This window comes from Kogia breviceps, chromosome 3 (genome assembly GCF_026419965.1).
Source record: "Kogia breviceps isolate mKogBre1 chromosome 3, mKogBre1 haplotype 1, whole genome shotgun sequence".
In the NCBI taxonomy this organism is placed as follows: domain Eukaryota; kingdom Metazoa; phylum Chordata; class Mammalia; order Artiodactyla; family Physeteridae; genus Kogia; species Kogia breviceps.
The window spans coordinates 15,479,184-15,506,123 of NC_081312.1; the positions used below are offsets into that span (position 1 = coordinate 15,479,184).

A 26,940-nucleotide genomic window follows, 5' to 3' on the forward strand; every position below is an offset into this window, starting at 1 on the left:
TATAATGAGAATTTTAATGCATGTGATGTTGTCCCAGAGGTCTCTTAAACTGTTCTCATTTCATTTCATTCTTTCTTCTGTCAGCATCAATTATTTCCAGTACTCTGTCTTCCAATTCACTGATCCAGTCCTCCATACCATATTTGGTCTACTGTTGATTCCTTCAAGTGTATTTTTCATTTCAGTTAATGTTTGGTTGTTCTTTATATTTTCTAATTCTTTTTTAAAAACTTCTAATTTCTCTGTGCATCCATTCTTCTTCCAAGTTCTTTGATCATCTTTATGATCATTACCCTGAATTCTTTCTCAGGTAGATTGCCTATCTCTACTTCACTTAATTCTTCTGGGGTTTTATCTTTTCCTTCATTTGTTACATGTTCCTCTGTTGCGTCATTTTGCCTAACTTGCTCTTTTTATATTTGTGTATCTGGTAGGTTGGTTACGTTTCCTGACTTTGGAGAAGTGGCCTTTTGTTGTAGATGTCCTATGCTTCCTAGTAGTGCACTTCCCTCTCATCACCAGATCGATATACTCTACAGGTGCCCCCATGCGGGTCATTCTGTTGTGGCAGACTGACTACAGTGGACAGTCTGATAGGCTTGGTTGGCCCCATGTCTAGTTGGTTGCCAGGCCCTGCTTTGAGTAGAGGCTTCCAGCTACTGGTTGGCAGGCTGAGTCATGAGGTAGCTGGCTGCAGAACCTCAGGGGATCCCAGGGCTAGTGTTGGCTCACTGGTGGGCAGAAGAGGGGTCCAGGAAACTCTGGGGCAGTTGCCCACCCACTGGTAGGTGAAGCCTGGTCCTGGGGCTAGTACCAGTCTACTGGCAAGCAGGGTCATGTTCTGAGGTTTGGCTGCAGGCCCAGGGGTCTCAGGGCTGGTGGCTGACCACTGGTAGGTGGGGCCGTTTCTTGACACAGCTTGCTATGGTGTTTCAAGTGTCCCAAAGCTTGTTTTGGGCTACTAGTGGGCAGGGCCAGGTCTCAGCTGGTCCCAGGGCAGGTGCTGGCCTGCTGGTAGGTGGGCTGGGTCCAGAGGCTGTGGGGCTATAACTGTCCTGTGACTGGTGTTTGCCCTTTGGTGGGTGAGGCTGGTCCTAAGGCTAGAGCAGGATCACTGGTGGGTGGGGTCAGGGATTCTGGTGCTGTTTCCTGCCCACTGGTGGACGGAGCTTGGTCCTGTGGTCTCTAGCTGTGGGTCTCTGGGGGTTCCAGGTCTACTGCCTTTACACTGGTGTGTGTGGCCATGTCCTGGGCCCACCGGTGGGCAGGACTGGGTCCAGGGACAGCTGTGGGCTCAGGGGATCTTAAGGCAGCCTATCTGCTGGTAGGTGGGGTTGTGTCCCTGCCCAGCTAGTTGTTTGGCCTGAAGTGCCTACAGGCTGGTGGGCAGGGGCAGGTTTGGGTCCTGAGGCTAATAAGCTAGAGGGAGGATGGCAAAATGGTGCTGGCTGACACCAGTGCCCATGTGGTAGAAAAAGCTCCCCACAATGGCTGCTTTCAGTGTCTGTGTCCCCAGGGTGAGCTGCAGTTGCCTCCTGCCTCTCCAGGAGACTCTCCCGAACAGCAGGTGTGTCTGACCCAGAGTCCATTCAAATTATTGCTTCTTCCCTGGGTCCTGGAGCATTTGAGATTTTGTTGTGTCTCTATTTAGGACTCTAGGACTAAATTAGAGACTTTAGGACTCCTGAAAGTAAGCCCTGCTGGCCTTGAAAGCCAAACGTTCTGGGGGTTCATCTTCCTGGTGCAGGACCCTGGGCTGGGGAGCCCGATGTGGGGTCCAGACCCCTTGCTCCTTGGGGAGAACCTCTGCAATTATAATTATTCTCCCATCTGTGGGTTGCCCACCTGGGGATATGGGACTTGACTCCACCTTTCCTACCCATCTCGTGATTTCTATTCTTTAGTTGTAGTAGATCTTTTCTTGTAGGTTCTGGCATTCTTCATGGTTGTTCTGTAAATAGCTGTAATTTTGGTGTGCCCATGAGAGAAGGTGAGCTCAGGGTCTTTCTACTCTGCCATCTTGGCCCATCTCAACCCACTGGTTTTAAAATCTTGGAAGGTATGGAACACTCGCATCCAGCACTGCTAGGCATTTTTGCCTCAAAACTTGAACATTGGTACAAGACAATTCTCAAGGCAACAAGGTTGGCTTTGGAGCAAAACTTTTCTTATCCCGTTTCAAAAGCATCTTCTTCCTGGCCTTGGAATTCAACATACAGATTTGTTTTGGGGGGGCTATGCCATTACTGGCTGCATCTGCTGCTTTTAAAAGTTCTGGGAAAAGTATCATGCTAGGTGGCATATTCTATCACCAAAATGTGAATCAATTTAGCAGACTGCTTTCCAGAACTATACTAGCACATGAAGGGTGAAGAGGAATTTCCACTTCTAGGTGTAATTTATTTCACTTAAAATTTCTAAAGACCCTAAAAATTAAGCTAAGACTAACTTTGGCATATTAAAACTAAGAGAAATCTTTGGATCATCTAATCCAAACTTTTTTAAACAAAGGCCCAGGATAAAGTAATTCATTGGCAACCACACAGCTAATTAATCCACTTGGCAAATTGTCATCTTGCCCCATAAAATCTATTCTGATCTTTTCTAATTGGCTTCACTGGGGAAAAATGTAACTTTTTAAGACTTTTCAGGAAGAGGCTAATTTATATTTTAAACCATTGGAGAAGTGAGAAAATGAGGAAATTTTCATGTAATTTAGCAATTTGCTACATTGCCCCTTCTTTATGGGAAATTGGCACTCTGAGTATAAAGAGAGGAGAAAGTATCTGTCCTGTTTTCCCTATAACCTTGTCTGGAGCTAAACATCCCCTCAAGGTCAAACTATCTCCCTCCTTGAACAAATGCACTCATGCTTTGGGGATCCAAAGAGAAACAGGTCCTTTCTTTTGAGAAGTCCATAGTCTAGACAGGAGACCAGTTGCGTTCATAAACAATATTATAATTCGTATGGTAGGTACGAAAGAAATCGCCCAGAGCAGGGGGGGCATTTGTTGCAACAATCACTCAAGGTTTCAGTGTTACATTCAATCTGGGTTGTCAAAGGCTCCCAAGGGCAGCAGAGGGGAGATGATATCTGGAGCAGATAGCAAGTGCAAAGGCATAGGGAGAGAGGACAAACCTCTGTATGTCTAGGGAACAAATAATTAGATGTGACAGATACTTAGGATGCTTGGGAGAACATGGCAAGAGATGAATTGGGAGGAAAACATGACTTTATGAAAAATTCAAAGGAGCCTGTACCTTTTCTTGTTAGCAAGAGGAAACTCTCAAAGATTTGTTTTTTAAAGAAGGGAGTGTCACGGTCGGTTTTAAAATAATAACAGCCTGTGAGTCTTTAATTCTTATGCAACCTGTTTGACTCCCTACAGCCCTGCGATGAAGGCTCTGTAATTACGTGCTCCCATCCAACAAATGAAAAGCAGAAGCTCAGTGACCAGCTTAGTCGCAGCTCATAAGGATCAAACCTGAGCATTTTGGCTCAAAAGGTTCACTCATCATGACTCTACTAGTCAGAGCAGAGAATGGGCTGTGGGAGAAGTAGAGGGAAAGATATAAATTAACGTGCTGCTTCGAGTCTAAGCCAGTGTTCCCCAAACTTACCATTCACTTCCTACCTTTACACAACTTTTGCCATCTGAGAACCACTTTTAAGGTTTTTTTTTTTAAACCAACTCATCTCTTTAAACTTAAATTTTACAGGGAAACCTGAGGATAACAGAATACCCTAACAGGTAAAAGCATTAGGATGGTTCACAGCCCCAGAAACAAAAAGCTGTACCCAGAGTTGGATGGTAGAGAAGACGGGACATGCTAAAGCAGGGCGGCCAACAGTCTGGAGCAGGGCCCAAAGGGTGGACAAGCAGCAAGAAGGGAGCTGCTGAGAAGGCCTTAACCATGACGGCAGCTTCAGGACAGGGAGGAAAAGCTGAACCAGGGCGGTGAGTCTGAGGTACTTACATGGATAGCGGCAGAGGGGTCTGTGGCAGAGTGAGGCTGAGACTAAAGAAAGGAGCCCTGGGGCCTGAAAGGAGGAGGAGTCCAAGAAGCAAGCAGAGGGGTGAAGTATGACTGATGGGTAGACCCAGGCTGGGAGCCAGGAAGAGTGCTGGGATATTTTAGCTGGTGAAAGAGGACTGCAGGGTGGGCAAAGGAGGGGTTGTTTAGGGGGTAAGGTAAAAATTCCAGAGGTAGGAGCAGGGGGTAGTTGGAGCCGAGGAAGGACTGCAGCGGCACGACTCGGGGCAAAAGGTATTGGGGCAGAATTGGCTTGGCCACCCAGCCCCACCATGTTATATTAGCTCCGGCTGCTCACAGAAGAGAGCATCATGATTTTCAGTGTTTGAGAGAAAACGGATGGAAAAAGTTTGCAGTACTTGACACGTATTTGCATATTATATTTTGCAGGTAGTCCCTGAGCCTGGATCCTGAACACAGCTTCCCACACATGAGACGAACCCGTCACCCATCTACCACCAGAAATCAGCTGGTAGGCACCATCTTCTGGGAAACACTTGTGTGGGCAAAGCATGATAGAAGCCTGAGGAACGCGATACTTGGAGGAAATTGCCAAGTTTCTAGAACACTTGGGTTATCACCATTATTCTTTTCATCTTTTTATCCTCCATGGTGCCTAAGCATGAAACTTCGTATATAACAGGCACTCAAATATTTAGTTACAATATTGTGAGTGGTTGAAAAGACATAAGTAAAGATGAGTCTTCTGAGGCACACTGGAATAGTAAGGATCCCATTCATGAACTACAAGGGCGAGGGGAGGGTATCAGACTAGGTCCGGTAGAATGTTTTCCCTCACAAGAAGGGATGATTTTTCAGATAGCTGATAGGCCATCCTAGCTCACTGATAACTAGAAAGGCCTTGACGCTTTAGATAATGCAGGAGAGTGAGAAGAAGGAAAATTATAGATACTGTAGACAAGGCTTAATGTTTCAAGAGCCACTCCAGATCATAGGCCCTTTCCCACTGCCTACAAAATCACTTCTGTCTGAGGAAAATATGTTCCCCTATAAAGGAACTTTAGAATTTGTGGCCAACAGATCCTAAGGAGACCCCAGTGATTCTCACTTTCTGGCATTCACACCCTTGTATCCTCTACCTCTTACGTGTGGGTAGGACCTGTGACTTGCTTTTTTTTTTTTTTTGCGGTACGCGGGCCTCTCACTGCTGTGGCCTCTCCCATTGCGGAGCACAGGCTCCGGACGTGCAGGCTCAGCAGCCATGGCTCACGGGCCCAGCCGCTCTGTGGCACGTGGGATCTTCCCGGACAGGGGCACGAACCCGTGTCCCCTGCATCGGCAGGCGGACTCTCAACCACTGCGCCACCGGGGAAGCTCCCTGTGACTTGCTTTTAACCAAAAGAATATGGCAAAGGTGATAGAAGTCATTCCTGTGATCATGTTATGATTATGTTTTATGAGACTCCCTCTTGCTAGCACAGTCTCTCTCTTTTTCCTGTTAGCCTTAGAGAAGCAAGCAGCCAGGCTGTGAGCTGTCTATGGGGAGGGCCAAGTAACAGGGAACGGCGGGCAGCCTCTAGTTGCTGAGGGCGGCCAATGGCCACAGCCGGCAAGAATCTAAAGCCCTCAAACCTACAGTTACAAGGAAAGAAATTATGCCAACAACCTGAAAAGAGTTTGGAAGCAGAATCTACCCCCAGTCCAGCCTCCAGATGAGACCACAGCCCAAGCCAACACCTGGATTATAGATTTGTGAGACCAAGGGCAGAGGACCCATCTATGCTGTGCTCAGACTATTGATCCACAGAAACTGTGGGATAAATAATACATGTGTGCTGTTTCAAGCTGCTAAATTTACAGTAATTTATTATACAACAGAAAATAAACAAATCTTAATATAAAAAAGTTAAAAAAAAGTGAAAGGAATATTGAATTATTGGCCATTTGGGCTATTTATTAATGAAGATCAAGCATCCAAAGATCAGTCCTCAATGCTCATTTCCATGATTTTAAGAGTTGGTCCTTCCATGTCCTGATTATCATCTTTGCCACTGCATAACTGAACAGATGGGGAGAGTGCTGTGCTAAAACAGCACAATTCATCTGAAGTCTCAACTTTTTCATTGTCACTGTCTCCCTCAATGACATTCACAGAAGTTTCTTGGTCTAGTAGACTGTCTGACATACTTACATTTTTTTCATCCCAAACTGAAGTTCCAAGATTCGTTTCATCATTTACCTGTTGAATTTTAACCCCTTCTGAATACTTTGATTTATAGACAGGCAGGAAAAATTCATTTGGTGAAGAGACTCTCTTGTTCTCATCCTTTGGAACAGACAATAACATAGTCAAAGCTTTTTGGTATTCTTGACGTTCCTGTTGAATGGCTAAATCTTGTTCATTTCTATATTCATTTTGTTCTGAATTCTCAGCCTTTTCAAAATCAAGTAAATGCAACATACCAACATCATCTAGCATTACTGAGTTTTCCTTGGACACGCAGCCTAAGTCCACCTTTAGGATATGTAGCAGGTGGCGCATTTTTTCCTGGAATTAAAAAAAAACAAGAATAATAATATTAATTAAGCTAGTCAAATTGAATTACTTTTGTCTGCAGTGCTGCTAACCTCAGCAGGATTCATACTGCTTCTTCCACATTCTGCCCACACCCCTCACCCCCAGAGTACACAAAAAAGCACAAGGGAAAAAATGCGCTTGCTTTTAATGCACTGTTTGAGAGTATGGTAAAACTTTAAAATTCTTTCTATATTAGAAATTTTCTAATGAAGTTCTAAAGACAACAAACCTCCTCCAAATGATGTTTATTTTGTTCTATATGTCTCTCAAACAGTCGTTCTAGAAACCTACAAATGATAAATAAAAATGTTAATGTCTCAAAATCAGAATATCAACTAAATATAAAACAGCCATACAATAAATAAACTACTAAAAGTTGGAAAATATGTTTTACATTACCCTTTTTCTTTCCAAAGATAAACACTAATCCTTCCCTGTTCTGTCAAGTTCTCCAATTTGGAAGCTAGCAGGGCTTCCACTATGTTTTAGTTATGTAACATGCCAATGTTTCTTCTAAAAAGACTGCATGCTACTTGCATTTCTGTTAATAAAATATCTTCAGTGAGGTTCCCCCACACACACACACTAAAAGTTCTTTATCTTTTTTCTCTCACACACATACACAAACATCAAAAGCCTTCCCCCCTCTTTCTCTCACACACCCCCCCCCAAAGCAAACCCCTAAAGAAAATTCTTTACAAAGAATTTTGTAAAGAGTTACCTTACAATGCTTCCAAATTGTACTTGAAAAAAATTCCACTCATAGTAAATTCACATAAAAACCTAAAGTTATCACTTACTAAGCACCACTAAGTGTTAGACATTTGTGCTGGACACATAACAACCATTATACCTCTCTAATCATGACCAATAATGGGAGACAAAGGTATTATAAAACCCATTTTAAAAGATGAGAAAACGACATCTCTAAGATGATGGTTTCCTCTTCCCTAAGGTCACAAGCAATTAAGAGAATTAAACCCAGATATGTCTGGCTCCAGACACATTCTTTCAATTACACCATGCTTGTCTAGCTATCACAGGAGTATATCAACCGGTTTCATTTTACCATTTGTTACTCTCAGTGAAGTCATGAGCCAATCTTAGATTTAGTTTTTCTGAATTATTTGAAATGTTTAAAAAGTCCAAGAAATCTGTATTCTGTATTTTACAACTATCATTAGTGTTTGGACCATTCACTTCTGGGCACTGTTCTATGTATATATATTTCTTTACCAAAATTGGGATTAAACAATACATACTGTTTTGATACCTATATTGTTTTTCTTAATCAACTATATATTTTGAACATATTTATGCATCAATAAATTCACTTCTACAACATCATTTAAAATCTCTGAACAGAACTTACTATTATACTCTACAATTTATTCAGCTGAACCTTTACTATTCAACATGTAGGTTGATTCCATTTTTTGATGCTACTATAAAAATTGCCATAATAAACAGCCTTATAATCTAAAAGAAAAATGTGAGTTTTTTAAGCATAAATACACATTTTTCATGCCAACCATTTTTGTTTTTGTTTTGACTTCTAACCTTTGCTTTACTGTTTTTATTTACAGTTGGTATCAATGTTTTTGTTGTGGTGGTGGTTAAAAGAACACATAAAATTTACCATCTTAACCAATTTTAAATCTACAGTTCAGTGGCATTACGTATATTCACACTGTTGTGAAAAGAATCAATAGAACTTTTTCATCCTGCAAATCTAAAACTCTACACCCATTATGCAAACATTCCTTTTTAACATAAAGAGGTAAATAGAATTATTGTAAAAAAATTCAGGTCTTTTTGGTGTAGCTTTTTATACTAATAATGAAAACATTCACTTTAAGAAACTTCATATAGAAATAGAAATAACTCATTAAAAACATCTGCACTTCACATATTATTATGACAGGGAAAGCATATACATAATGGGTTCCTATGATACATATCATAAAGTTTTATCTAAATGAATAATAAATGTTCAAGCTGGCTCAGGACCACACAGTTTCCTTAAGATATACAATACTAATCTGGTTTTGCAAACTCCCCCTTTCACTCACAGTGTGCAAATGTAGCCTTTAATTTGTCCTCATGTTACTAATAACAGTTGTGACAAAAAGGCTTGCTTTTGATTCTCATGACAGTTTCAAATAGTAAAAAGAGATGATGGACCTTTGCAAAGAAGCAGCAAAATTTAGTTTACTAGTCTATTATAAACTAAGAGATATAATAGTATTTTTTTGGCTTGTTTCTTTGTAGACTGTATGGGATTTTTACATGGGTGATAATGTCATCTGTGAATAAAGACAGTTTTATGGTTTTCTTTAAAATATGGATACCAGGGGCTTCCGTGGTGGCACAGTGGTTAAGAATCCTGCCAATGCAGGAGACACGGGTTCGAGCCCTGGTCCGGGAAGATCCCACATGCCACGCAGCAACTAAGCCCATGCACCACAACTACTGAGCCTGTGCTCTAGAGCCTGTGAGCCACAACTACTGAGCTGTGCTCTAGAGCCCGCAAACCACAACTACTGAAGCCCATGTGCCTAGAGCCCGTGCTCTGCAGCAAGAGAAGCCACCGCAATGAGAAGCCTGCACACCGCAACAAAGAGTAGCCCCCACTTGCTGCAACTAGAGAAAGCCCATGCGCAGCAACCAAAACCCAATGCAGCCAAAAATAAAAATAAATAAATTATTTTTTTTTAAAAAGAATCTGCCTGCCAATGCAGGGGACATGGGTTCGAGCCCTGGTCTGGGAGGATCCCACATGCCGCGGAACAACTAAGCCTGTGCACCACAACTACTGAGCCTGCGCTCTACAGACCGTGAGCCACAACTACTGACCCCGCATGCCGCAACTATTGAAGCCCGTGAGCCACAACTACTGAGCCCATGTGCTGCAACTATTGAAGCCCGCACACCTAGAGTCTGTGCTCCACAACAAGAGAAGCCATGACAATGAGAAGCCTGCGCACCAAAATGAAGAGTAGCCACTGCTCACCGCAACTAGAGAAAGCCCACGCACAGCAATAAAGACCCAATGCCGCCAAAAATAAATTAATTAATAAAAAAAACCATGGATACCATTTATTTTCCTTTGTGATAAGTTTTTTTGAAATTTCAATGTATTGAAATGCCATACATTATATTAATTTAAGGCTTACGACATAATGATTTGATATTTGTATATATTGTAAAATAATCACCACAATAAATCTAGTTAACATCTATTAACATATGTAGTTACAGAAAATTTTTTTCTTGTAATGAGAACTTTTAAGATCTATTCTCCTGGCAACTTTCAAATATACAATATGATATTATTAACTAGTCATCATGCTGTACATTATATCCCTATGACTTGTTTATTTTATAAATGGAAGTTTGTACCTTTGGACTCCCTTCAACCATTTTGCCCCTTCTGCCCCACCTCTGGCAATTTGTTCTCTGTATTTAAGAGATATAACAGTATTTAATGAATAAACTCTCTATTCTTTTCTCTAACTCCCCAAACTGTGAACTCACCTTACAGTATGAATTAAACATCCTTTATAATTTACTATCAATTATAAGAACAATTACATCAATTATAAGCACATGCTCCCCTAAGAAAGCAATTTTCATTTCCTAATATGTGGAAATAACTTAAAAAAATTAACACCAAATGAAGAGTATTTAATGTATGATTCAACCACCATAATACAATTTAAAAAATCTAACCTGTTTGAAAATAAACCAAGTTTCAAAATTTCATCTGTTACATCTTCAATGAAACTCAGATACAACAGTTCTTCTTCACTGTAAAGGCAAAGTGATATACAGCATAAAAAATTACTGCTTACTTACTCTGAAAATGATAATAAACATAAGTACCTAATTAGAAATATCTGTACTATTACAAATGTACTTCCATCTCACGTTAAGAGGAATATTATAAAACAAACTTACATCTACCTTCTCAAATTATGCAAGGATATTTATTGATATTAAAGATGAGACAATATTCCCTAATAGAGTAAAATTTCATAGATGTCTGAAACATTCATCAGGAAGTAAAAAATAAGCAAGGATTAAACAAAACAAAACAGAACAGAAAGCAACCAGGGGCAGTGCCAAGAGGGCAACTAGGTGTGACCCACTGGGGGGCACGTGTTCTTGACAAGCATTTTAAATTTCCTCTGGCTCCTGACCAGGTCCAGCAGCAGAGGTGTGAGTCACTCTGCATGGCAGAAGGGAAGGAAGAAAGTCATCCAGATAAGCAGGAACTTCAACAATGAAATCCTCTCCTGCTCCTAGGAGAGCATATTGTTTTAAGGTTGAGAAATTTACTGAGCAGAAAAAATTATTTTTTTTTCCTCAAAAGGTTTGGAGATGAGGAAAAATATTCTAAAAGAAAAATCTGTGTATGTAAATACAGTGATAATTTTTAATTACTTGGACACATTTCTCTGTTATATTATCTTCTGAGTTAACTATATTTTACTAGTTATTAAAAGAAAATTAGGGTACTATTATAAGTTTGATTTTAATTAGCTAAAAATCAGTGATGATAGAAAATGTAAATAGCAAGTAACTACTCAATTACTGAATAAGTAAATACAAGGGAAAGAATTAATTAGCAAATCAAATAGCAGATTAAAATACTGCCTAAAAATTATGCTTTCAAACCAATTCACAGGCAGCAAGTTTGGGAATAAATGAAACTCTTAAAAGTAGATTGTTTTCCCTGAAAAAATTCAGCTTAACAAAAACAACATTCAAACCCAGAAGTGGGTTTTTTATCTGCAAAAAACTGGTGAGGTTAGAAACCTCCAAGAATGGTATCCTGAGCTATCAAGCCTGCATTTCTCTAAAACTCATCTTTATTATTCTTTATTATTTTTATTTATAAAAATAAAAATTATGGGTACTAATTATAAAAAAATAGCAAGTATTATTAACTTAGGGACAAATTTCTACTGGACATAAAGATGAAGTGATTAGTAATTATTTCAGAAAATTCTGGTCATTCTCTCAGATTTGGTGTGCATTATATGACTGAACCCCAAAGCTGGTTGTAAAGGAAGATTAGTGTTCAATCCTGACTAATTTAATAATAATTTGTATGAGTCTTAATTCTTCATTTCCACTAAGCAAAATGAAGAAGTCAAAAATATCTTACTCAGAATAGATTTTTCTCCCTGAAGGAGGCTGCAGAGAACATTGACATACTGCCCTGGAAAGAGAAAATTATAGAGTATTTGAACAAAACAATGATTTGGCATACAGTAATATGTTAGTAATAATATGTTTCAGAATTTTAAAGCACTTTTCACATTCATTATCTAATCTAATCTTCAGAAAAACCCTGTCAGGTATATTGGGTAGGTGTTATGTTTTCCACTTACTAAACAATTCACCAAGGCACAGAAAGGCTAAGTAACTTCCAAGGTCATGTGTTAGTAAGCAGCAAAGATAGATTTTTAAACTAGTCTTGTAATTACAAATTCATGATCCTTTTGAAAATTGTACTATGAAACTTACCTTGTATAAATAATTATCAGTTTGACTAAGATTAAAACATAAATGATGTTGGAAACATATTTGGAAACATATCTCCCTATAGAAAAAAAATTTTAAGCTGTTACCTATGATAAATTTTGTCATTATTCAGTTATGTCATCATTAGTTAATTCCAAGCTTCCTATTCAGGTATATTCAATTATAATATTTTACTTTACTTCTTTTAGATAGAAGCTACTAGGAAAGATAACTATCCCTTTCTTTAGGTCATTCTTTATATTCACTGCAGACTGGCTCAACTGGCTCAAGAGAGTATCTTAAGTTACGAGTACTAAAGCATCATGAGTTTCCCCCGTGCCACTCCCTCCTCCCACAAAGCCTTGCCAGGTGACAGCTCCCTAAGGAAAGGCCTGAGCGAAGACCTGGACCCTGAAGGACTGCGTGTGCTTGCTTCCAGTCTGCTACAGGATGTCTCATTCTTGCTCTTTAGTCTTTTTTGCCTTGCACCTCCTTCATCTCATATCCAAACTCTGACACTGGAAATGCATTTGACAGCTGAAGCTATCAAAGGCATTTTTTAGGTCCTATACTACCTGCTAACCTATCATTTTTATTTAGGCGCAGTGTTCCATAATTCCTAAACGTGAGGAGTCGTTTTAAAAAATAGTGCCTCCTCTACAAAGCACGGACAGATAAAGCACCAGCACATGAGGAATATTCAAAACCACAAATGCTGAATCCTCAAATGGTAGGGTTCTGCAGTACTATCTGTGCCATGTAAACTGGTTAGCATCACTGCTGGAGGATCTGTCCTGGGGAAAATCCTTTCTCCTATGAAGAGGGATAGTAAATAATACAAGCCTGTGTCCCTTTTCCCTTTATTAATGAAATAGCAGAATGAATTCATTTACACTTTTAGTGACTACCTACTTCGTAATACTTCCTTAGTAAAACTAACAGGGCCACTGAATTGTGTAATATCAAAACAGATGGGAGAGCATTCAATTAAAACAGTACTCATGTTTCCAAGTCTGAAGTGTCCGTCCCCCGCCACCGCCCCCCTACAAGCACGCAGCACATGGGATCTTAGTTCCCCTGACCAGGGTCAAACCTTCGCCCCCTGGAGTGGAAGCACGGAGTCTTAACCACTGGACCACCAGGGAAGTCCTCTCATTTTGCAAAGTCTGTACCTCGGTTACACAGGAAAGCAGTTAGATATAAACAGGTGAAATACCTTGATGAGGAACACTGAAGAGCACTGTCTTTAACCTCATCCCATGGTAATTCATGCCCTTGTAAAGGTAAAGGGGTTATTTTTCCTTTGGTACCATACGACATACAGCTAGATGCCTGGGGATGCAATGAGAAGAATACATCTTTATTTTGCTTCAAAAATACATTATGAAAGCAGAACTAAAGCAAAACAGCAAATTTCCAAAAATAGTTGATGAAAGAGCGCAGAGATACCCAGTAGATAAAAGCGACTGATATATTAGGACAAAGGATGTTTCAGAATTCACTTTTCATACAATCAAGACCTTTTTCTTAAATTTATTTAAAGGTAAAACAATTTCTTATATGTTAATGATGAATATTTTAATGAATGACATTAAAGAATACCACAAATAAACATATAAAGAGAAACGAAGCAAATAAGTAAACTTGAGAGAAAATAGCCTATTATTCAGAAACTCAAATAGCCCAACTGTTTCAAATGCCAACCTATCAAATACGTATTGTAGAAGCAGTGGTAGCTCCGGCAGTATGAACAACAATATAAAGAAAAAAACAAAAATAATGGCAGCCTACTTTTATAGAACACTTACGAGGGACCAGATACTGTGTCAAGCATTTACTTGCATTATCAGAGTTAATCTTTAGAATGCTAATTTATGTGTACTGCTTTACAGTTTTAAAAGTGCTGTTAGGATGGTCTCTCTACTGTAGCTAGTACTCTTACTAGCTTCCTCAAGTAGACTATGGAGTAAGGGGACATGCCGTTTTCTTTCAGGGTTATAGATAAACACTTGGAGCACAATGTCATAAAAAAGGACTTCTGCTTTAGTTTATTGAGTTATCTACGGAGCTAAAAACCCTCTTCCTAAATCTCAAGCCAGTCACAGCCATCATTTACTGAGCCCGGGGCAGACTAGGTACTGCACCTACAATATTTAATCCTTCCAATGATCCTGCACATGAAGTACAGTTTTTCTAGAGGTGGAAACTCAGCTCTCAGAGGAACTGATCTGCCCTTGGGCCTTAAATGACAGAACCCTATGTCAAACAGCTATTAATGGCTGGGATAGAAAACTACGATCCTCTACCCATTTTCAGAAGGGAAGAAGGAAGCTGAGTATGCTTATATTATCCCTGAATCTGCTTGGCATTTTAATAGACAAACCTTTTTTGCAAACAATTTAAATAAATTTAAATTAGTGTATGAGTAATACCCCTAAAATAAAAATAATCAGTTTATATCTCAAAGTCAGACTTAAAGCTGTAATATTTTAAAATAAATGATTGCTAAACATTCAAAATACAAACACTAAAAAAGATCTTTACAGTCTAGAAAAATGTAAATGCAAGCACAGGAGAATGATATCCATCTGTTTTTATAAAATGTATAATTTCCAATAATATAATCAGTGGCAATTCTTTAAAAAAAATACAGGCATAGAAACTAAAATAACTTCTGCACAACTCTTCTGGCTCCTTTAGCGATCCAAGTCTGCAACTTTGAAAAGAACATATAAGGTATTTTACTCATCCACCCGTCTATCTAGCCAGCCAACCAACCACCTAGAAAAGACGCCAACAAAAAATGACTTCCCGGATTGGGCAGGATCCACCCGACCACTCAAAGAGAGCTATACCCATCTGTAAACAAGCAATACTTCTGTATACTGGCTGTAACACATGCAAGAAGTGTCAACAAGAGACTATTCTTCACAGTCCAAACAGCTACACATGTTCTGTTAAAGCAGCTATAATTCTAATGTGGGACACAAAGAAATCTCACTTTTATTACCTGCTTTATGTTCATTTCTGAATCTGTGAAGTTCTTAATCTCAACTGTCTCAAAATCAGATTGAAAGCTGTAATATTTTAAAAGAAATTATTGTTAAATCTTCAAAATATAAACACTGTGATAATAAGCTTTACTGGCTAGAAAAAATAAACTTCAAACATGAGAGATAAAATGCATCTATTCTTGTAGAATGTGTAATTTCTAATTATATAATCGGGAAATAGATATGGTTTGGATTACATATGCCTCTTTTTCCTTTTTTTTGAATAGCAGCTAGATTTCAGTTGGACAGAATGGGACTAGGGAAATGGAAACCATTATCTTCAAAAGCTGTCAAAAATATAATCAGAAAAGTATTTGTTGTATTTGCTTCCCTCACTTCTTCTTCACTTAAAAATTCTATCATTAGATTTAATTCCTTAATTCTTTAAATGTATACAGACTGATCTTACTATACCTCTTTATCTTTACCCAGAGAAAAGAATACTAATCATAAATTGTTTTTTACTTTTAAAAATAATTAAAACCTAGCACCAGATAAGTACTCATTTATATAACACTAGGAAAAACAATCACAAATCTGCTAACACTCAATACTTTACAAGATTTGTTTCTTTCTTCAATCATTTGGCAACCTTTAATGAATATTCATTATGTGCCAGGCACTACTGTATATGAAAATATTATTGAGGCAAATTATACTTAATTTCCAGAAATTATCCCACTTGTCTACATTATACCTGAGGAGTTGTCGCTGAGTATTTGCAGGGAGGGAAGCATAGGGGTAGTTAGACAAACAGTTGCTTTTTCTCCCCCAACACAGCCCATTGTTTTGCCATTTCTAACATAAATCAATAAACATATTTACACAAATGCTGTCTGATGACATATTTTACGGATTCTCTGAAAGTATAATATTTTAAAACATACAAAAGTTCTAGTACCATGTGTGAAACAATAAATTAAAATATGTAACATTCATGTTTATAAGGAGCTTGACAAGTTTAACAGCTATTTATTTTTTCAACAATTACTCTGACAGTTCTAGTGATTCATACAGAAGGAAAAGTCACATTAATCTCATTGTAATCAAAGGGGCACTCCCAGACCTTAAGTGCGGCACATAAGGTACATGATATAAAGTAAGGAATATTATTTAATTTCTACCACATCTTGAAGGATCTACTATTGGCTGTTGTGCCATACCTGCTTAATTCAGTCTGAGTTTCAGCTTCTATCTGCTGACCTGTAAAATCCTTTTTTCTTTTGGCTGGTGTATAATATCGGTACTGTGACAGGAAAGATTTTGCTTCTGTTTTTAAAGTACGTGGGGTGAATGGCAAATGTCTGTTAGAAAAGAGTTCAGAATGTTTATCCAAAAGGTCCCCACTGGGTGCTTTTGAAATAACTAACTGAAACCGCTGGGAATTTGGGGATGTGCCCCGGGGCCCTCTGCCGTAGGAGGTTCCAGAGGATGATTTCCTGGGCCTAGAGGCAGCGTAATCCATGCTGGACAGGAAGGAACTGGAGTTCTTCTCAGTACCATTTGTGAGGACTTTATCGGATTTAGGTGGATTTAAGTGCAGTCGCTCTGAAGAAGTTACTGGTGACCTTTTAAAGGATGGAAATCCGTTCACTTCTTCGATTAACACAGCATCTTCATCTTGTGGTTCTCCTGGAAGCTAAGAACATTTGGTTTAACAATGATCAGTTACATTTACAAATTCAGATAATTGGGCATCTCCAGATTACACATTAAAAAATGTAGCGCCTCAGGGCTCTACAAATATAATGTGTATGTTCATGAAAATTTGTATATGAAGTTATATTCAAGTTTTTGAATTATTAATATATAAAAATATAATTCTAAATATAAGCAATAGCAATCATTTTTCTTTCTGAAACTAAAAAAGTGATTAATAACATATAACCATATTTGTGGTCTTGAACCTGTGTACTGAGGTAGATCTCAGTTTTATTTGAGTTTCCAAACCAATCGTGAGTACTAATCCCCTTCTCAACCACTGCTGGTGGCAGCATCCACCCCTTCCTGCCTCGTCAGGACCACCTTCAGTGCCAGCAGTTCCTCTGTGACTTAAAGGCTTTGAAGGAATGAAAAGGAACTTCTCTTCACAATGTATAGATGTATGGAGCCCTGGTTTAAGTAACTGATATTTTAAACATAATTAAGAAAGATTTATGCCATAGAGAAGTTCATATATGTTTCTTTCTCAACTTCTCATGAGTGGGGAAAGCTTTGAAAGGAAGGCATTTTGGCCTGCTCTATTTCTTTTTGGTTTAACCATTAAAAAAAATTTTTTTTAACTGAGGTATAGTTGATTTACAATGTTGTGTTAATTTCTGTTGTACAGCAAAGTGACTCAGTTATACACATATATATTCTTTTAAATATTCTTTTCCATTAGGGTTTATCCCAGGATATTGAATATAGTTCCCCGTGCTATATACAGTAGGACCTTTTTGTTTATCCATTCTATATGTAATAGTTTGCACCTACTAACCCCAAACTCCCAATCCATCCCTCCCCCACCCGCCCTTCCCCTTGGCAACCACAAGTCTGTTCTCTATGTCTGTGAGTCTGTTTCTGTTTCACAGATAGGTTCATTTGTGCCATATTTTAGATTCCACATATAAGTGATATCATATGGTATTTGCCTTTCTCTTTCTGACTTACTTCACTTGGTATGATAATCTCTTGTTGCATCCCTGTTGCTGCAAATGGCTTTATTTCATTCTTTTTTATGGCTGAGTGGTATTCCATTGTATATATGTTTGGTTTAACTTTGGAAGAACTATTTCTACAGGGTATTCATAAGGTTTAAGAGTATAGGTAATATTTTATTCTTTTACAGACTAGATGCCCATAGACTAGATGCCTTGTCCATGATTTCAGACTTTATGGACACCTGTGTATCCTTTACAGCACTCTGAGGCACTTTATTAAATGGTAGAGAAGAAGTTACATGGAAGTTAATCTGGGGTGAAAAAGGCTAGGATTTAGGCAGTTCTATCTGTCCTACAAGCTCATGGGGAGGAAAACAAGAGGAAGATAAGCAAGCTGAATAAGAAAGGAGCTGAGTGCTTTCTGTGCACAAGGCACTGTTATTGCCTTTGGGTAGAAATAAAAGAGGAATAGAAGAACTGTTACTATTATCACTGCTACTATTACATATGGAGTGCATACTATGTGCAAGGTACTGTTCTAGTTAATTTACATGTACGACTCATTTAATCATCACATCAACTTCTGGGTGGTGGTACAATTAGTACCTCTACCATGCAGAGGAAGAACCTGAGGGGCAGGGTCTCACAGATTTGAACATAGTACCTCTACTATGCAGAGGAAGAACCTGAGGGGCAGAGGGTCTCACAGATTTGAACCCAGCTGAACCTATGCTCTTCCCATTATGTCATACTATTTTACAGACTCATTTGAAATTTATACATTTTTAGATTTTTTTACACCACCAGGAATCTTAAGCTGATTTTAACTCCTTTCATGGTAATGAACAAGTCAGCTAACTTACATATTGATTTACCTCAGCAAGGAAATTACAGATAACTAGATATTGTGACTATAGCCTAAAATAGGTCAAGCCACCTATTTCCTTTCCAAGTGCCTTCTAACTTTATCCCAAATATAAGGCAGAATTACTCAAAGCAACTAAGTATTTTGGCATTAAACTGTGAATCACTAGGGTAGTGTTTAGTTAACGACTTTAACACGTTAGTTGTAAAAAGTGTTCCCAGGGCTTCCCTGGTGGCGCAGTGGTTGGGAGTCCGCCTGCCGGTGCAGGGGACACGGGTTCGTGCCCCGGTCTGGGAGGATCCCACGTGCCGCGGAGCGGCTGGGCCCGTGAGCCGTGGCCTCTGAGCCTGCGCGTCCGGAGCCTGTGCTCCGCAGGGGAGAGGCCACAACAGTGAGGCCCGCATAACACACACACAAAAAAAAAAAAAAAAAAAAAAAAGTGTTCCCAAACTAGGTTCACACTGCAGTGTATGTACCAGAGGAGTCTGGCTCCCCAGAAAGCAATTTCTAAGTATGATCTGAAAAATCTTTTAGGGCTATTAAATAATAATCACAGGAATTATTTACACTTGGGGAACAGAACAAATTGGGATCATAGGAGGCAGAAATGCATAAGGCATTAGATTGCCTGTGAGAAAATTCTTACCAGTAATGGTTATTTAATAAACAAAATGAAATACCAAAGAAAGTCTTTAAAGGCAGGAATATACTCTCATCTGTCTGAAATGGGCTGGGAAAATTACTCTTGAATCAATTGAAGGCATGAAACTTTCCTGTATCTTTATATCTTATAATCCCTACCCTGTATCCTACTTCGTCTTTCCTTGGAAACCAGTAGAACACAGTGCAAAACCAACTGTACCTATCAGCCTTTTTGAGATTATATAATTTTTAACTATGAATATCAGAAAGCTTGGATATGATTTTCACAAGAAATGTGTAACACACTGGTAAATTCACCAAAACTAAAATAGCAGATCACTGTAAAGTTCTAAAATCAGAAAATTGTTCATCAGTTATTGTCAATGGAACAAAAATTCTGGTGGTAATCTGACCACTTTCACTTTCAGTTTAATGCAATTTGTTGTAAACTGTTTCTGTGATTTAAGAATTTATGTAAAGTGATAATCATTGACAGCTCACAAATACATGTTTTTATGTCAAGAATACCTATCCAATTTTACAATCACAGAACAACTGAGTATTAAATCAATTTTTTTCAGGGATAATGTCAGAAGAAATGGTATACAAAGATTTTCCAATTGTCAGTTAAAACAGCTGAGGAATCAATTCAAGTGCAGAACAGGATGGATACAATTTATTTAAAAATTTGATTAACACTTGTTTTGCAAAAAGCTTCAAATTGTATTTTACAAAAGAAACAGCTTCTGATTTTCATTGTTTTATAGTGCTTTTAAAATAGATTTATTTGAGAACACGAATCACATTCATATATTCAATTAATCTTAGTATCACATGGTATGTGCTGCACCAGTGATGTGAGTGAGTGGTGAATAACTGTGGGGGGGGTACAAGGTGCAGACTTAAAAGTGTCTGAGGGGATAGCATGTAAGTCAAAATGTAAGAGAAAATAAGTAGCCCATATTACAGTGTGGGCAATTAAAGAAAAAGCTTTTGATTACATGATCTCATGCATATTATAAACAGCTAATATGTCCAGAGGCTAAAGTTACCACTTTGTTTTGAATTGTAGCAAACTTTTCAGTAAGTGCAGATTTTAACTACAGGTATCTGTCAACCATAAAACCTACCCAATTATCAAAATATTATGCCCCAAATAATAATTTTAATTTGAATGTATCTAAATATTTATCAAGTATTATAAAAAATGTAGGCAAATTGCAAATTACTATTAAGTCTAAATGGAGTAAAAAAATATACTTATATAAAAGCATTAATGAACTATATTTTTAGAGGCAAAAAGTTACAGGGTTACAGTGGCTAAAGGAAAAATGAATGGAAAACATTGTCCATTTATAGACTTAATTATATATTTTATTTTCAACGAATCCCATCCTTACCTCAAAATAGAATTATTAATTTATATTCAAAATGCTAGATAATAGAAACATATTTTTAAAAATACATTTAAAAAGTACCGTCACTAAAAATGAAAATACATACATGAGTCAAATATTGATGAAGAGATTCCCAGATGGTACAGTGTATAGCAGGTTTATTCTAAAGGAAGCAGCTCTATTCCTAGTCCTTTTATCTATATAACAGCCTTGGGGACTCTTAAACATATTTACAGCTTTCCTGATGACTCCCAAATCTATTTTCAGGCCAGACCTCTCTCCTGACACAGATACTTATAACCAGCTCTCTACTGAATATATTAGATGTTCCAAAGGCATCTCAAATTAAGCAGGTCCGAACAAGTAAACTCATACTTTACATTATCTGCCTCCCAAAGAAAAAACTGCACTTTGTCCTGCTGTCATTATTTCAGTGAATGATCACCATCCTCCCAGTTGCCCAAGCCAGAAACCTGGAAACCTCTTTAATTCCTGCCTCTTGCTCTTCATATCATCTGATCAGTCACCAAGGCCTGGGAAGCCTACTTTCTAAATGTCTCCTAAATACACATTCCTTGTGCCCCTTCTGCTGTCTTACAGATCACATCTGAATCATTTCTTCCCCATACTGCAACTGTCACACAATTAGTCTGTCCTTCCCTGCTGCCAGTATAGTCTTTGTAAAGTGTCAATATGATGACGTAACTTCCCAACTAAAAACTGGTCTATGGCTCCGCCACACTTCTCAGAGAAAAAAGACACAGGTTCACTCTTAATTCACAAATGCCCTTAGTCTTTACCCCTGCCTACTGATATGTCACACCTTCATGTACAATGGAAAGAGCTGGAGTCAAAAATGAAACGGCTTTTACCAACAGGCAATAGTTTTTCCATATCACAGTTGCTAGGGGACAGAAAACAAAGCTCAGGGCCTAATCTAGACAGTCTAGGAGACCATGCTCATGAATCTGGGATCCTCTCAACAGCTACCCTCCAATTAGATGACTTACAAAGAAACTTGCCCATCTTGAACACTGGCACTGAGAGAACAGTGGCCTTTGAGAATGTGAAATCATATGCTGCTTCCACACAAGCTTGCAGCCTAAATCTGCATTACCCAGATGGTCCACAAAAACCTTAAGCCAAGACAAATGACTTAAGTTTTTTCCAACACATAAACTGTAGGGGGATAAAAAGGTGGGGGAAAGAGAAATTACAGATTAAAAGAAATGCTTCAATTAGTTGAAATTATTTAGATTCCAATTCTAACAAACTTAAAAAAGAGAGAGAGATAATGGGGAAATGTGAACAGTAGTTACTTGATGATATTAAGGAATTATTAATTTTTAAGGCATAATAATGGTATGGTGGTCTATCTTTTAGATATATACAGAAATATTTATAGATAAAATTATATATCTGGTATGTGCATCAAAATAATCTGGGATGGGGGTAGGGAGTGAGGATATACATGGAAATAAGTCTGGCCCTGAACTGATCATTGTTGCACTTGGGGGACAAGAACACGTGGGTTCATTATACCACTCTATTTTTATAGATGCTAAAATTTTCAAAATTAAAAAGTTTATAAAGAGACCATTCCACACACAAAAAAACTTCCAGTTTCAGCTGACACATGGAGAGAAATGGAAAGAGCATAGCTCTCACCATTATAATACATTATAATAAGAAAAAAGCTGGACAAACTGAAAATTAATGATTTTTCTTGAACTACTGAGAGAACTAATGTCACAACTAACCTAAAATCCACAGTGATACAGGTACCTGCAGGGAGAAACAGGACCTAAGCATTTGCTTATTTGGGACAGATGCTGCTGAATGACAGTATAAACTGGTTAAGAAGATTATGCTAGAAGTTTTTAGCTAATTGCTAAGGACTGAGTGTGGACTAGTGTAAGAGTATGAAGCCTCTGAGACTTGGGGAGTTTGTACCCTCTTGCAGGCTTTTCCTCTAGGAAAGAGCTTTTCCACCAAAATCTCTCAGGGAAGAGCAGGAAGAATTCTGAGAAAATTTCCCTCTTCCCTTGTTTCTTTGGCATGGCTAGGGCAGGGGAACAGCACCCACTGCAGAAATTACTCCCAGACCTATTTTTCCTTTCTCTCAATCTACGGGGGAAATTCCCCTCACTTTGCCACATAACAATTACAGAAGTGATATTGCATTACCTTTGCCACATCCCATGGATTAGAATCAAGTTACAGGTACTGCCTACGCTCAAGACGAGGGGATTGTTTAAGGGTGGGGATCACTGTGGGGCTTAGAATCCTGCCTACTACTGTGGGTAAAATACAAAGGACACAAGAAGAAAGAAGAAATAAAAACATACTAAATGCTCCACTTTAAAAGGCAAAGATTATCAGAGTGAATAATGTGACCCACCTAAAACCCATCTAAAATAGTAGGATTAAAAAATGGAAAAAGATATACCAAAGGAATACTAATGAAATGAAAGCTGGTTTAACTATATCACTATCAGAAAACACTTTAATATAAAAAGCATCAAGGCAAAGAAGTTCAAACCACAGTGACAATAGGTTAGATTCACCAAGAAAATATATCATCTCTAAGTCTGTATGTATATAATAATATACATTTTGAGTCTATATAATAGACTCAAAACATATAAAACAAAAATTGCTAGTACTAATTCTTGGAGAAATAGCTAAATACATAATCATGTGAAAGATTCCTCTTAATAAAAGATAGACTAATTAGACAAAAAGATCAATAAGATTTGAACATCTAAAAGATATAAAACTTAATCTAATGCATACACTATATATTAAATACTACATACAGCTATAGAATATATTTTCTTTTCAAACACATATGACATAGTGCATTAAAAAAAATTGTCCAAATAAAAGAAAAAAAAACTGTCCACCTACTGGGCCATAAAACAAGTCTCAACAAATTTCAAGAAATGGATATCATACAGATGTTCCCTGATCACAATACAATTAGGCTAGAAATCTGTATCAAAGAGAAAACCAGGAAAAAAATAGAGATTAAGAAACACTTCTAAAAGACGCTTGAGTTAAAGAATAAATTATAATGGAAACTGTAAAATACTTTGAACTGAACCATAATAAAAATACCACGTATCAAAACTTGTGAAATGCAGCTAAAGCAGCACTTGAAGAAAAATATATAGGCTTAAAAATGCTCATACTATGAAAGAAGTGAGGCTGAAAATAAACTAAACAAAAGTAGAAGAAAGTACTGTAACATAAACTCAAAGAAAGCCAAGAGGAAAATAAAGCATGAACATTACCAAACTAGAAAACAAAGTACAACAGAGAGGATCAATGGAGTACAAGATGTGCCCTTAAAAAGATTAATAAAACTGACAAATCTCTGGTGAGAATAATAAAGAAAAGAAGGCACAAATAAACATTAGGATAAAAAGAGGAACTAATACGTATTCAAGAGAGATTATGAAATGAGTTGAGATATTATGAAGTTTATGCCAAGAATTTGAAAATTTAGATGAAATGGACAACTTTCTACATATGTACAACTTATGAAAATAGTTCTATAATGATTTCAAAAATTGCAGTCAAAAATCTTCTCACAAATAAAACTCTAGGCCCAAATAATTTTAATGCCAAGTTCCATCAAATTAAGGAACAAATAATTCCAAACTTACATAAACTACTCTAGAGCATGGAAAAAGAGGAAATAGAACCCAGTTTATTTTATGAGGCTAGCAAAACCTGATGTAGCAGAAAGAAGGGAAAATGACAGGTCAATATCAATAATGGACATAGATGCTAAAACCCTAAACAAAATATTAGCAACTGTATCTGGTAATGTATAAAAAAAGGAATTACATCATGACAAACCTGTGTTTATACTAAGGATGCAAAGTTGATTTAACATTAGAAACTCGATTATAATTCACTACATTTGAATAGATTAAAAAGAAAAATTGTACCATCATTTCAAAAAATGCAGAAAAATAATTTGATAAAATTAACACACATTCATGAGAAAGGAAAAAAAATCCTCTTAGCAAACTAGGAATTGAAAAGAATTCCCTTAATCCGATGATAAAGGGTATCACAAACAACCTAAAGCAGGGGTCAGCAAACTGTAGCCTACAGGTCAAATCTGGCCCACCACCTTATTTGTTAATAAAGTTTTACTGGAACAAAGCTACATCCATTCATTTACGTACTGTCTATGGCTGCTTTCCAATGGCACAATAGTTGTGACAGAGACTCTGTGGCCTGGAAAGCCTAAAATATTTACTATTTGGCTATTTACAGGAAAGTTAACCAATACTGACCTATAGTAAACATTATCAAAAGGTCAGGTTGCACCACCAATGAAGTATCTTAGAAACATTTACTTTCTTTTTTTTCTTTTTTTTTTTTTTTGCAGTACGGGGGCCTCTCACTGTTGTGGCCTTTCCCGTTGTGGAGCACAGGTTCTGGACGTGCAGGCAAAGCAGCCACGACTCACGGGCCCAGCTGCTCCGCGGCATAAGGGATCCTCCTGGACTGTGGCACAAACCCACGTCCCCTGCATCAGCAAACGGACTCTCAACCACTGCGCCACCAGGGAAGCCCGAAACATTTACTTTTAAAAGGTAAAAATATTATCTTACCTTTTGTAGAGTGTTAAGTAATGACTTGGAATTACTTTTAGAATTGGATTGCATTGCAGTTTTAGTTAATTTCAATTCCCTTTCACACCATGCTAATTCCTTTCTGAGTTTCTCTCTTCGTTGTTGGTCTGCATCTGAGGGGAAAAAAATCTTTTGAAATACAGAATAAAATAGAAAAATTAATATTTTGGTGTTAGATGACTAGTAAAGGGCACTTTTTTCTTGCTAAAGATGTTTATACTACTGATATGTAAATAAAAATCCATATACTTTTCTGTATAAAGATAACAAATATTTAATTTATAGAAACTTCAAATAGATTGACTATTTAAAGAGCACAAACAAGATATGACAAATTGATAAAGCCTAAGGGCTCAAAGGAGCAATTCTTAGCAGATATAGAGATGTAAAGGTTAGAAATGCTTGACCGTGTTGTCTGCAACTGTAATCACTAAATGCAGAGTTTGAATTAATCCATATACTCCCCTGCAAATGAAATATTATTGTCAATACCATCATATGTTATAAAAATTTAAGCTTCATATGAGTCAAAAAAAGACACTAAATTTTAAAACATTATTTTTAATTAGGATAACTGATTTCCATTTTTCTTGACTGCTAGTCATTTGAAAATACAAACGAAAAAGGGGGTTTCACATTTTAGTGTGCATTAAGTCAGGTATTGAGTCATTATCAAAGACTAAAAATGGCAAAATGAAAGCTAGTCAAGTTTCAGAGTCAAAAAGAAGGCTAAACATAAGTAAAATGACTTATATTTTCATGTAAAATTTAACATATACTTTTTAATTGGAATCTATATCAACTTAATGGACAAGATAATCTCAAGTTTCAAATCACCCTGATTTAGGGGGGAAAAAAAAGGGGCAAAAGGTTTGAAAAGACACTTACTAAAGATATACAAATGGCCAATAAGCATGTGAAAAAATGCTTTACATCCTTAATCATGAGGAATATGCAAATTAAAATCATAATGAGATACCACTTCACACGCACTAGAATGGCTATAATCAAAAAAGGAGTCAGTAACATGTTAGCAAGGATATAGAGTAACTGAAATCCTAATTATGTTGGAGGCGAGAATATAAAATGGTATGGCCACTTCAGAAAACAATTTGGCAGTTTCTTAAAAAGTTAAATATAATTTTACCATATGACCTAGCAATGCCATTCTCAGGTGTATACCCAAGAGACATGAAAATTCATATTCACACGAAAGACTTGTACATGAATGTTCATAGCGCACTACTCATAATGGTAAAAAAACAGAAACAGTGCAAGTGTCAGTCAATTGATAAATAGACAAAATGTGGCATTATCCATACAACAGAATACTATTTAACAATTAAAAAGGAACGAAGTACTGATTTAGGTTACCAAGTAGGTTAATCTCAAAAACATTTTTCTAAGTAAAGTCCAATGCAAAAAACACATATATGACTCCATCTATATAAAAAGTCCAGAAAAGGCAAATGTGTAGAGAAAGAAAGCAGATTAGTGGCTTCCAAGGCTAGGAGTGGGATGAGGAAGCAGCTGCAAAGCTATCATTTTGGGGATCTTCTTAAGGTGAGGAAAATATTCTG

General features: G+C 37.5%; 1 protein-coding gene across 3 annotated transcripts in view; it reads right to left on the minus strand.

Moving 5' to 3' along the window:
• Nucleotides 1–5,924: 5,924 nt before the first annotated feature.
• SPATA7 (spermatogenesis associated 7) overlaps nucleotides 5,925–26,940 on the minus strand; it is a 35,831-nt gene continuing 14,815 nt past the window's right edge. For 2 of the 3 annotated variants that reach the window (XM_059059533.2, XM_059059532.2), the window contains 8 exons: nucleotides 25,340–25,473; nucleotides 16,323–16,798; nucleotides 15,117–15,183; nucleotides 13,323–13,438; nucleotides 11,748–11,801; nucleotides 10,307–10,384; nucleotides 6,804–6,861; nucleotides 5,925–6,544 (listed from right to left, as the gene is read on the minus strand). In XM_059059533.2, the coding sequence (XP_058915516.1) occupies nucleotides 5,978–6,544; nucleotides 6,804–6,861; nucleotides 10,307–10,384; nucleotides 11,748–11,801; nucleotides 13,323–13,438; nucleotides 15,117–15,183; nucleotides 16,323–16,798; nucleotides 25,340–25,473 (1,550 nt within the window). In that variant the 3' untranslated portion in view covers nucleotides 5,925–5,977. The remainder of the gene's footprint in view (nucleotides 6,545–6,803; nucleotides 6,862–10,306; nucleotides 10,385–11,747; nucleotides 11,802–13,322; nucleotides 13,439–15,116; nucleotides 15,184–16,322; nucleotides 16,799–25,339; nucleotides 25,474–26,940) is intronic. The other variant, XM_059059537.2, reaches the window with a different exon arrangement.